Genomic DNA, 13,095 nt, shown 5'->3' with positions numbered 1-13,095 from the left:
TACACAGACATAGGCAACTCTTTCCAAGATCTTTATTACCAAAACATGCTCCAATCAAAAGAAATACACAGGATACCAAATTACTTGATCTTTCTACCCCATTCTCTCCCACATAAGATTTCTAAGCAAAAGAGTGACTATCAGGATAATCTAAGATACATTTGGTTTCTTTAATCATCTGTTTCAAGAATCTTTTCCTTCCTAATTTAAGAAACCAAGTCTTTTGATAAGAATGGATTAACTTGGCTACACTGAATGAAACAGTTAAGATTTTTCTTGACAATTTCCCTCAAGATCATTCCTTTCAGGGAGGCATTTATATAAAGTTATGTCAGATTAAATCAATCTTGGCTTTGTTACAAAAAAAACGAAAAACATGAATTTCAACAAAAAGGAAGACATATACCACAAGGAGATGTTCTAGTACTTAGACATTTCTTATATCTGTCCCTCAAAATTCCTTTCATATTACGTTTGATAATCCACAAATATGTTTTATAGCACACTATTATTGTGATATTAAAGTTACTTTTATATGCCACACTGTTTATATGATAAATTTGGGGTAAGGCAGTATACTGTGGCATAATAATATATTTTCTCTGTTGATTTTATTCAATAATGGTAATTATTGCTCTTAAATTTACAGCATTTGCAAGACTCAACATTGCTTGATCTTAATCTACTGAAGTTGAACCAGCTTTTTCTTTTTCTCTGAAACCACTAGGTCAAACCTTTGCTTCAATTCTTGGCCATTTCAGTTTTATATCTTCACAATACCTCTCTAACATGATTCTAATGTTGAATTTATGCTGCCCTTAAGAGGAATAGTTCTCAGAATTGAACTAATATCTTTAGAGCCTGGCCTAGGACAGACACAAGATGAGCCTGAATGGGTAAGGAGGTCACTTGGTTTGTTGGAGGTCACTCTGTTTCTTGATCCACAGCTCAGAAAAGATCAGCTAGAAATGTGCATGAGGAATGCCTAATCTTAGCCAGGAATGATGGGTGAGTACTCACACCAAGTGTCAACTGCTAAAGGAACTAACATGTTAATCAAAAATCAGGATGTCACATATGGGTCGTGTTATATCAATAGTTTTTAAGGCTCTATAGTCTTTTTTTCAACATATCTTTTAGTAGGCCCTCATTGCTTTCCATTTTTACTATTGGGGTCATTAAAACAAATTATTTGAAGATATTTTGGGAAAATAATACTTTGCACAGATGATGAGAAAGGGGGATGATTTATTGGAATAAAATGTATTTAAATCTCAATTCCAGAAAAACTTCCAAATAATAAAATCATTATGATAATTACACTAAAAAAAAAATCAGGATGTCAAATTTCTCTATTCACATCTCTCTTTGATCTATTCAGCTCCATCTAGAAGATCCTCTAGGACTCACATTATCTTCTAATTAATCTACTTTTTCATTCTGTCTTATAATTTTCATATTTTATAACTTATATTTTCATTGTTTTCCCATTGGCTTTTTGTCATTTTCAGAAGTCGCTAATCCACCTCCACTTTTCTTTAAATTATCTCCAAATTTGGAAAATTGTTTATATTATTTACTTTATAATTTAATACTGCTATTTAAACTTAACCTGAAACATAGAAGGCCAGTAAGCTATGCTTAATATAAAACAAACTCCAACCCTATAACTTACCTAATGTTAGTTACCCAGGCAAAGTAAGTAAATACAAAAGTAAATACATTAAACTAAATGTAATTACTTATTAAGAAATAAGATTTTGAAATTTTCAGATTGATTATTAATCACTTGCTTTCCTAATTTTGTTTTATAAATGCAGCCACTATCTGTATTTATTCTCCTTAAAATGATATATAGTATCATGTATAATTCATTCTGATATAGATGCAAATCTAAAGTATAGTTAAGAAGACAGAGACCATATCTTAACTATTATGGCTTTGAACTCTACTTTTAATTTTAGAAGCATTGTTTCAACATGGCACATTATTTCAACATGGCACAATTTGTTTCAAACAGATTTTGTTAAGACTAAACTTAAAGCAACAAATCACATAATTATAACTACTATAGGAACAGCTCACACTTACTGTTTATGATAGGCTAGACATTCTTTTAAATTGTTTACATACACTTAATCATTTAATTCTCACAGCCCTACATAACATTGAAATCTAAAGCATCTAATTGCAAAACAAAACAAAGAAAAAATTAGTTTGGTCTTCTACTATTATTGTGAAGATGAGAAAACTGAGGTCCAAGGAAACTAAATAGCTTGCTCACCGTCATCCAACTGCTAGTAGCAGAAGAGCAGCTACTACATCATTCAGTCTGCTTGTTCTTTTCACTTTAGCTAAATGATTTTAGCTAAAGACAATTCTCCAGAATTGACTTATGATGATTTGTCAACTAGAATTATGGGATTTGTTATGTATAAAGGCTAAAACTGTAATTCTATGGTTTAATAGGATTTTCTTTAATTTTTAATGTTTCTTTCATACTTTGTTTATTTAAAGAATTCTATCATGTTTTTGTTTTTTTTTTTCAAGTAATGGCATAGATTCAGTGGCTGGAAGCAAAAACAAAAAGATTGATAGCTTTACAAATTTAAACAAAAGAGCATGTTACCTGAAGTATTCCTGGATACCTTAAGCAATAAAAAAATTTCTTCTAACAATTCTTGAACATTTTTTTCCAGGTTCAAAAAGGATTTTATGAGCTGTGATAAGAATTTGAGTTCATCTAAAGAGAGGAAAAAGTTTCTTCCTTTCTCTGGGCATTCAGGAGTAACTGTGAAAAGAGAAAAACAATACTATTGTACGCTGTATTTGTTTTCTCAGTAAATTCTAGAACACTCTATGTAATTCCATAAACCATCAAAGCTAACAAGATACTCAATAAATAAATCTAGTTTGTTCTTTAAGAAATACATATAAAATTTCCTAGGAGAGTCCTTTCTTCTGGGAATCTGGATTGAGTATTCTGTTTGATGCAAATATGACACATAATTATATTGATTTTTAGAGCTTGTTGTTGTAAAATCACGTTATGCAATTCCTTTTTTTTTTTTAAGTCTGATACAACTGTAATCTAGTCACAAGGAAACATCAGAGAAACCCAAATTGATAGACATTCTACAAAATAACTGGTCTATACACTTCAAAAGTATTGTATCCAGAAGGGGGAAGGGGACGGGGGTGAAGGTGAAAAGATTAGAAAGAGCAAATTAATAGACACAATATAGTTACGGGGATATGAAATACAGTATGAGGAATATAATCAATAATATTGTAAAGATTATGTAGAGTGCAAGATGGGCACTGGACTTATCAGGGAATCACTTCATAGAATGTGTAAGACGACTGACCAATGTGCTGTACAACTGAAGCTGAAGTAGAGGAATATTGTATGTCAACTATAAGTAAATATATATATATATACGTATATATAGTCACAGGAGTGGAGTACAGCATAAAGAAGATAGTCAATGGTATTGTAACAGGTATATAAGATGTCAGAGGGGTAGTAACTTGGAGGAAGGGGGTTATCACTTTGTGAGGGGTATAAACGTCTATTATGTTGCTTTGTACACCTGAAATTTTAAAAAAAGTATTGTGTCCAGAAACACAAAGACTAGGAAATGTTCTAGATGAAAGGAGTTTATACCTGAAACTAATAAAAAAAAAGTTTAAAAAAAAAAGAAATAAAAAAAAAAAAAATAAAATAAAATAAAAATAAAATAAATAAGAATTTAAAAAACCTTATTGAATTTATGTCCAAGTGGTAAATGTTATATAGATTTGAATTTACAAAATGCAACACTAACAAAAAAAAAAAAAGTCTAAAAAGACATGACAACTGAAATCAATACATGATCAGTATTTTACTTTATTTTACTATAAAGGATGTTACTGGGGTAATTTGGTGAAATCTGAGTAAAGTCTAAATTCAGTGTTAGTATTGCATGAATGTTAATTTTCTGATTTAGATAACTATACTGTGGTTATGAAAGAAAATGCCCTTGTTTTTAAGAAATACACATTAAATTACATATAAGGGTAAATGTCTACAAACTATTCTCTTTTCAGAAAAAAATTAAAAAGTTTGAAGAGAGAATGCAAATGTGGAAATGCAGTAAAATATTATCATTTGGGGAATCTGGATATTTTTTGTAAGCCTGAAATCAAAATAAAAAAAATTAAAGAAAAAAAGGCTAGATAAAGGATATGCCTCTAAGACCTTGGAAGTGTTGCTACAGTCTCATTGAAAATAAGCAAATTAACTTAGTTGTTGAATCTAGACTATATAATTCATGAAATCATGTTTAAAAATAACTTCTATCTAAATAATTGTGGTATCTAACACTTTCATAAGAACAATGCAACTTAAGATAAACAAAGGCTAATTATTTTCCCTGTATAATCATGCTACTTGTCAAGTCACCCTACCATTTTAACAGAAAAATACCTTAAACTCTTCAAGAGTATAGAGAATAAGACTGACCGCACCAAATGGCACTTTTGACCAAACTTTCAAGGATTTAAAGAATCCTTTATTATTGCCACTTCTTTAAACACATACTTAAGGAGGGATTTAAGGATTAATTACAAATTGAAAAATTTGTAACTCTTATGAAGTAAGCATAAAGTTCCTTTGGAGAGAAAAATTAAAAGTGCTACTTCGGAATGATGTAAGGCCTGGTGATTCTGTTTTTAAAAAGGTTACCTTCATCACATGGATTTAGAAGGAAGGTTCCAGTAATGTAATAATTTTATCCAGTTAGCTTCAGTTAAACTTTAAAATGTTTGCATCAAACTTATAATCATATGATACAGTCTTTCCCTGAGGACCAAAATTGTCATGGTATCTTTGCAGACCATATGAGGGAGACCAGTCACAGTCAACCAACTTGCACTGTGGAATGTAGTCCTATTCTTAAAGGGGGAGGGGGAAAGCTTTAAAAAATCTGTGATTACCTACAAACATTCTGTTTTAACTCTAAATTGATGTCAGCCCCCCAACATACATTAAAGTCTATCTCGAAACATCCCTACTCACATCCACCAATCTTCCATAGGCAAGCCAGAGAACATAAACACATGCAACCAACATATAACTAAGGTTTTCCCATTAAAATCATGACCTAAATATGAGAAGAAAATAAAAATATTATGATTCATTTAGCCATTGCTTGTTTCTTACTTAGCCTGATTGATTTCTGTTAAGTTTTGCTCATGTAGATGGAGGGGCTGATTTAATCTTGTAAATCTTAAAGATATTGCTTTTAGAAGTGAATGTTTTATATACCAAACTTTCAAAGACTTTAAGGATCTGTCCTAATTCTTTAATAGTTTGACTGGAAATTAAACATATTTAAACAAGGCTTTGTGTTATAAATTAAAAGTTATAGTTATAAATTAACTCAGTTAATAAATTAACTCAGTTAATAATTATAAACTGAGTTATAAATTAAAAGTATTGTTAATGTTTATAAAGTAAGCAAAAAAAGCCCTCAGCCCCCAGCCTGCCCCCGCTCCCACAAATGTTTGAGTCAAAGCACTATAATCTAACAGTGCTACTTGTTTAAAAATTATGTAGGGTCTGAGGATTCCCCGTGAAGAGGTCTTGCCTACATGACGTGGATTTAAAAGGATCTTATATTTCAGAAATTTAACAATATTGAAATAAAGGTAAATCCGTTTCAATTCAATTTCATCTTTATAATAATGAAAGAGGATAGAATAATATGTATGACCTAAATCTTAGCATTTTTCTCCCAAAGAAGCAATGATTATGGTAGAGGTCTATTAATTAGTAGTCCTTATTTCCTATTACTATTAGCTCAGTGTTCTCCCAAGGGGTGTTGTGAGGGTTTTTAATTTATGGGAAAATAATTCTGTGATAAATTCATTTTGTGAAAGTTCAATTAAAGGAAAATTAAACACAAAGGATGAAATAGCATTTCCCAAACTTATTTGTCTTATTTTCCCCACAGTATCTCACAGGACTAGTGTTCTAATCAACACACATTAGCTCACAATTTCTATTTGCCTAAGCGTATCTATTTTCCTGATCTTTAGGTTCTTCACTGTTAACCAAATTAGCAAAGAGTTTCCCTCAGCAGAAATCACCTTCACTAAATTAATCCCTTTTCCTTCTTTCAAGGTTGTGTTTGCTATTCTCCCCTAAGTCACCTCTCCAGAAAACCTTCTCTGGATACAATCAATTCAAAAGTTTTCCTTCCCCCTTTAAGTCAATCTGGTCTTTATCTGTTGTTTTTCATTTGTTTGTTTGTTTTTATCACTATGGAACTGTTTTTCTTCAAGAAATTTTTGATACACATGTTTATACACAGGCAACTGTGTTTAGGTAGCCACCAATCATTGCAATAAAATAACTGAAATAATGATTGTTTCTTTATATAGGATGAGCTCTATTATAATTAGGAAATATAAATTTCTCTTAAATCCTAATAACAGTATAAAGAAGAAATTTAAATTTCCATTTTAGTGCAAGACTTTAATTTACCATCAACAAACAATGAATAAATCCACGTAAATAATAACTAAACATTTGAGGGTTTTTTCCCTCTACATAACTTTAATAAAAACGTTTTCTAAAATATAACACAAAATTCTCTGCTTCCCTATTTTTTGGAGTTTTTGAACACAATTAAACTTTTTCTTTAAGACCGGGTTATGATAAATGTTACTTATGTCTGCATCCAGGAACTAACGTCTGTCAGTCTGTTCAAGGGCATTTCTCAAACTGATAATCATTTGAAAAGGGTTCTATGATCAAATAGTTTTGGGAATTACTACATCTAAATAATCCTTAATGTGATTCATGATGCAAATTAGCATATTAAAGTCTCTATTTACTTCTATAATAACGTAAAAATTTTATAAACGTAATGCTTCCCCAAATTTTTTGACCAATGAATACATTTACCAGTACATCTATTAAGATCCAGGATTTTCTCAAAAACCAATGTTAAGGGGACACTGCTCTGGAATATATATATATATTTTTTTTTTAATTTCACCATGAAAAAATATGACCAGATATTCATAGAACTAATGTTCTAAAGCAAAAACAAAACAAAAAAATCCAAAAATCCTCTTTTTGTCTCTCTATGTATCTATATATAAATGTGAAGAGATAGTAGAGAATATAGACTACAAACTCTTAAAAAATATAATATGAACTATACACTTAGAAGTGTTTTTCACCTTGTGACTGTTACAATATTAATTCCATTCTCTTGTAGCAAAATTAAGGACATTGGAAATAAATCTAGAAGGATGTTGAGCTCCTCACATTTGATCCACAGCAAAGCAGCATTTGGAATAATTATCAAAGTCCAGCTAAATCAGACAAACCATAAAAATACGGGTAGTGCCTGAAAGCACACATATTATTTTTCAAAACCATTAGCAACAGAATTCTTGTTAATAATAGCATTAAGATACAAGAGAAAATGAGAAGCTCGAAAATCAGATAATCTGAAGCTGGTGGATCAGTATAATAGGATAAAAGGTGCACATTTTCATTTTCCCAAGAAAAACGAACACTAACCGCCCTATTATTGACTGTAAATGGATCTATTTTCAGTGAGGAAGTATTCTTGGTGCCACCAGACAAGTGATGTGAAAAAGAGGTGACACACAAAAGCTATTGAAAGTCTCATTATTCCAGATGAAATTCATGACATAATCCAAATGGAATATATTTGTTCCAGTAAAGAAAACTTTTTAACAGTATTACAATAAGAAGTCAGCAGGGACCGCATAGGAACAAATAATAAGCAGCGCTTTTGCCAGTACTCAAGTCACTTCCGGAGAGCAGGTGGGACTTTGGAGCACACTGTGTCGTAAAGGAGCATTTTGCCTTTGCGAGCGCCTGCTTCCATGGAGCCACATAGCAGGGGAAGAGACCGAATTCTAACACCATGTCCCCGAGTTCATAAAGAACCTTCTTTATCATGTAAGCCTAATACGTTGCTGCAAAATCATGAAGAACCTGCAGGAATTGTGTTTGTGTGTGTGCTTTTCTGCTTTTTTGTTTGATTTTTTTGTTTTAGTCATAGACATCAGAAAGAAGCTGTTTTTCCCTCTTTTCTCTGGTATTATTATTAGTATAACTTATTTTTCAAATTTATATGACGTGGAAAGCATGTGAGGTAAAACTAAGATAAGAAATATTTCCACCTTCGTTTTTAAAGCTGAATTTTGTATTTCTTATCTCTTTTGAGGAAGGTGCCATATAGACCATCCAAAATAGAGAGGGTAAAACTTTAAAATGAATTGAATAAATGAATGAGTGAGTGAATGAATTATTAAAAGTATGAAGTGATTATCTTTGAAGTTGAGTGAAAATGCAACCCAACACAAGCTACATATGTGGAAATTCAGATACCCCACAGATAAGTATCAGGACCCCTCTATTTGGTGACAGAATAAAGAAGGAACAATAGGGAAAGCTGAGCCTCATAAAAATTAATGAATCTGAATTTAAAATCAGAAAACATTGAACTCTGGGAAGCTGGAAGTTGGACTCCTTTCTTTCTCTCTCTCTCTTGCTGGCTTTCTCCATTTTTTCCACTTTGTTCCCCGTGTTTTATTATGTGGCACACTGCTATTTATAATACCAGTACCTGATACACAAGAGGTAGTAGAGTGGCTAACCCGTGGAATTATGAGCCAGGTGGCCTGGATTCAAATCCTGCCTTTGCTGCCTGCTGGCCCTGTGACTTTGGCCGATTACTACTTAAGTCTTTCTATACCTCAATAGTGTATGATGTTTAACTGAGTCAGCAGTAACTGAGAGGTAGTAAGTGCTGCATAAATGTTAGATATTATTACCATCTCCTCTGAGAAGCCTGCCTTCAGATCCCAGACCTGTTTAGTTTCCTATTTTCCATGCTCCTTCCAATTTCACCCCACACATACATTCATTTTAGCTCTATATCACATTGTGATTATTAATCTGGGAGATACCTCCAGAAACTTTAATCTTCTGAAAGGGAGAGATCTTTCCCCTCATTATTATATTCCCACTATTCATCATCATTCCTACATGAATGACTAACTTCAAAATGATACATATTGCTGAGCGCCAGAGACAAAACCAACTGCTTTTAACTCATTTTGCTTGGCCCTGCTCCCTCCCATAAACACACTTCTTTAGTAAAATACTAATATTAAATGAGTTTAACATTAATTACTGTACGTCAATTTGAACAGGAAATATTTTGGGGAGAAAGAACTGTAAACATTATATCAGAGACCTGTTTCACTCTGAACTACTTTAAATGTTACTGTTGTTATTCAATGGACCCCATCTCTAAGCTTAAAAATGCAGAAAATTGAATTTTACACCCACTCCACGACCTTCCACTGCTTCTTTGCTTGTGTCAATCCTTCAAAACTTCGGTTTCGTTTGTGTGTGTGGTCATTATGTTTTTTTTAGAATCTAATATAAGCTATACATCTATGTTCATAAAAACAACGCTTTGCATATAATTCTAGGAGGTTCCCAGATCCAGATCATTTAAGGCCTTGGGGTTCTGTGGATCATCTGTTTAAGGCCCTCTGCCCTGGTCTGTCTGACTTCATAAGAACTAGGCCCCAGATGACCCCCTCCTACTAGGGAGACCTGTACCTCCTAGAAATTTCTACTTCCCTTTCCAAGAATAGGTCCCGTCCCAGCTTTTACTTCATGATCTCCTTACCATTCTTCCCATGTGATAAAAATAAAAGGTCTCACAACATTTACACAGACAACTCACTTTCTTGCCGACTACAACATAGTCCCTGCCTAAGATGAGGGGATGAACTGAGGGGTAGCGATGTCCTCTGGCCTTTCAGGAACTTAGACAAACCCAAAGGTTAGCACTACTTGGCCACGTTTTCATAGTGGCATATGACAACCAAAACGTTCCATTAGAAAAGACCGAATTGCTAGTATGTACTATATCTGCAGTTTCGGAACCTGCTTTCTTTGATTGTTCTAGGCCAACACAGTTGCTGCACTTAATTTTGCTGCCACTCACAGGATTGGCAACAGTCACCTACAGATGGGCAGACAACAGGACAGAGAGAACCGCGTGTTTGGAATAAATCCTCACTACCCATCAACAGCCCTCACATGACAGGGAGGTGTGCTGTTCCCTTTGGAGGGGCCGGTACAGTAAATGCCTCCTTGCTGCACCTACCAAGAGAAACCTAACTGGTTGAAACGAGTAGTGATAGAGTCACCTTGAAGCTATTCTTCTTGGTCAATGAGAAAAACTGAAAAGAAACTGCTTCTTTTATTACCCTTTTATGATTCCCAGGCCAACAGTGGCTCCACTGAATGTTACCTAAACGTACTGCTAAATGATAACAAAATTCTCCCACAGTCCATTCCATCTTCTCTGGCAAAAGCTGTCAGTATTACATTAACAAGGGATTGGACTTCTCGCTCATTTGCCAAGGGTATAATACTTGTGTCCCTCTCCTATTTTCTATCTTTCTTATTTTGTTTTTTTGACTGAGAACATGAGAGAGAATATCTGACTCCTGATGCGGCTACTGTTAGTTAAAGATGCTAATCAAAGAATGGTTTCCCTTTGAATTCAGCCAAAACCGAGAGCTGTACACAGGACAAATTTCTGAATATTTTCTCAACTGACTTTTGTTTTATGCTGGCTTAACTCCCAGTTATAAATACTTAGATATGCTGACCCTTTAAAGGAAAATCTTAATAAAAAGACACCTACAGTGTAATGAAATAGGCTTAAATTCTAAGTAATATATGTTAACGGCACATTATTAATGAAATATCTTCCTAATATCCATTTCTTGGTCCCAAATTTTGCTAGAATTCAGTTAATTACATCTCTTATCATATGTGTTATTTTCTATTATCATGATTAAAAATTAAACCTATAGAAAAAACTTTAAGTTAACAATCTTTACTATAGTCTAAGGTTATAACTGAGAATTGATATTTAATTTTTTAAAAGAATATGCCATGATAGAGATGTTACATTATCAGCTCTTAATATAAAATGTTAAAAATTAATTTTAAAAATTTAGCACTGGAATAAAAATAATGCCATCATTAAAATGATGGATTTAAGATACCTGCTGAATGTGCTTCCTAATATATTTTCTAATTGAATCATAACCTTTCAGAAGAGATTGAATATTTTTCCTCTTTTATAGTAAAAAATAAAGGATAAGATTGTCTCTATATTTTTTTATCAGGTAGGCAAATTATAATACCTGTGAATATATGTTAAAATTAATATGAAAAGTGATAGCCATGGTGACAATAGCAATCTCTTGTATCCACTCACTAAGTTGTACTCATGAGCTCATTATTCTAACAGAGTAGGGAAGCCATTTATCAGGTGTGATGGCACCTTGTAGAATAAATTTTATAGTTAATTTTACCTTTTCAGCTGCTTTCCTCACCTAAGAAATAGTTTTATCTAGCCATAAAGGCAAAGTCATATTTCCTTCAAGCTTCAAATATGGCGTTTGAGGACCTCAGTGGCAGATACTATCCTTTACATTGTCTTCCCTGAAAAAGCCTACAAGCTACAAAAAGCATCTTTACGTGCATTTCACTTGTTAATTCAACAAAGATTTGCCCACAATGCACCAGGTACCATGTGACATACGCCATGCATGGTGACAGACAGGAGAGAGGTTCAGAATGAGATCTCAAAGCAGGGTGGGGTGACTAACTAGGGCCACACCATATGTCAGTCACCATCAGCTCCTATGCCATCCCTGGCTCTTCAAAGTATATTTAAGTTCATGCAAGAAGAAAGGTATTAGGTTCACCATACAAGAAAAATTCAGAGCTAAGAAAATGTGGATAAAAAACTAACTGAAGAAAATATCAGAAATTGATTGTCATCTTATTTTGATACAAATAGTCAATACTGGGTTCTGTTGTTCTGTTATGGTTTGTTTCATGAGAACATTTTTTTTTAATTGAAAACAGTAAAGAGCAAGTACATGAAAAATTAAGCAATTGGACCTATGTTTCTTTTTTGGGTTTATAAACATATCTTAGACTTAGTTGATTTTTATATTATAACAAAAAACATAAGACTTGGTTCAATAAACAAATATTTTAAAATTTACTTGCACTGCATGGTGGATCCAGTGTTGTTGGTAACTGGGTTGCAACAAAGAAGAAAGACAAGTAGATGGAAAGAAAGGGAGAAAGACAGAAAGGCAGTGAGAGGCTGGGGGAGGTAGTCCCCTCAAATACAGGCTGGCACATACAATTTATGAGGCACATCGAGGCTACAGCCTGTCTTGGTATGGTCTGTGAGCTAAGCCGGCTTTTCTCTTTGTAAATGGATTGGAAAAAAGCAAAAGAAAAATATTTCATGATATGTGAAAATCATATGACATTCAAGTTTCAGGGTCCACAAATAATGTTTCATTGGAACACATCTGATTTGTTTACATATTGGCTATGGCTTCTTTGTGATACGGCAGCAGAGGTGACTTGTAGCAGCAGAGACTGTATGGCTGGGCCTGTGAGGCTTACAACATTAACTATTTATCCCTTCAGAAACAGGGGTATCCCCGGCCTTAGAAGAATAGGAAGAATGCAGCAGGGAAAAAAGGTCAGACAAGATGACACATACGGGGAGAAACCATTGTTACGAGAGGGAGGGGAAAGAAAGTGAAATGGAGATAAGAGTAATTAATAGCTATCATGTTCTGAACACATACTATATGGTTAAAAACTTTAGATATGTTATTTCTAATCTTCACTGAAATTATAATAAGGAAATTGAGGCTCAGAGAAGGTAAGTACTTATCCGTGAGGGAGAAAGTGAATATACTCTTTGAGAAAAACAGCAGTCACACCAGATTTTAACTGAAGAACAAAGGTAGGGGTCAGGAGGCAATTTCTATGAACAGTTTGAATCTGCTGTAAGATCTATATTGGAATAATGTGGACAATTTTTAGCTATCAACAACAACCAACGTACACTTCATCCAGAACTAGGAATCATCTTTGATTCTTATCTTTCTTTCAAACAACAGGTTGTATCAATGATAACAACTGAAAATACT

At 33.3% G+C, this 13,095-nt stretch overlaps 1 protein-coding gene across 1 annotated transcript in view; it reads right to left on the bottom strand.

The window, feature by feature from the left end:
* Positions 1-13,095, bottom strand: part of KIAA0825 — a 360,830-nt gene that overhangs the window by 268,042 nt on the left and 79,693 nt on the right. The window contains exon 7 of the mRNA XM_081054478.1: positions 2,630-2,791. Coding sequence (XP_080910604.1) covers positions 2,630-2,791 — 162 coding nt within the window. The remainder of the gene's footprint in view (positions 1-2,629; positions 2,792-13,095) is intronic.

This window comes from Rhinolophus hipposideros, assembly GCF_964194185.1.
Source record: "Rhinolophus hipposideros genome assembly, chromosome: 7".
In the NCBI taxonomy this organism is placed as follows: Eukaryota; Metazoa; Chordata; class Mammalia; order Chiroptera; family Rhinolophidae; genus Rhinolophus; species Rhinolophus hipposideros.
The sequence above is the reverse complement of the archived record's forward strand: the minus strand, read 5'-3'. Positions and strand labels throughout refer to the sequence as shown.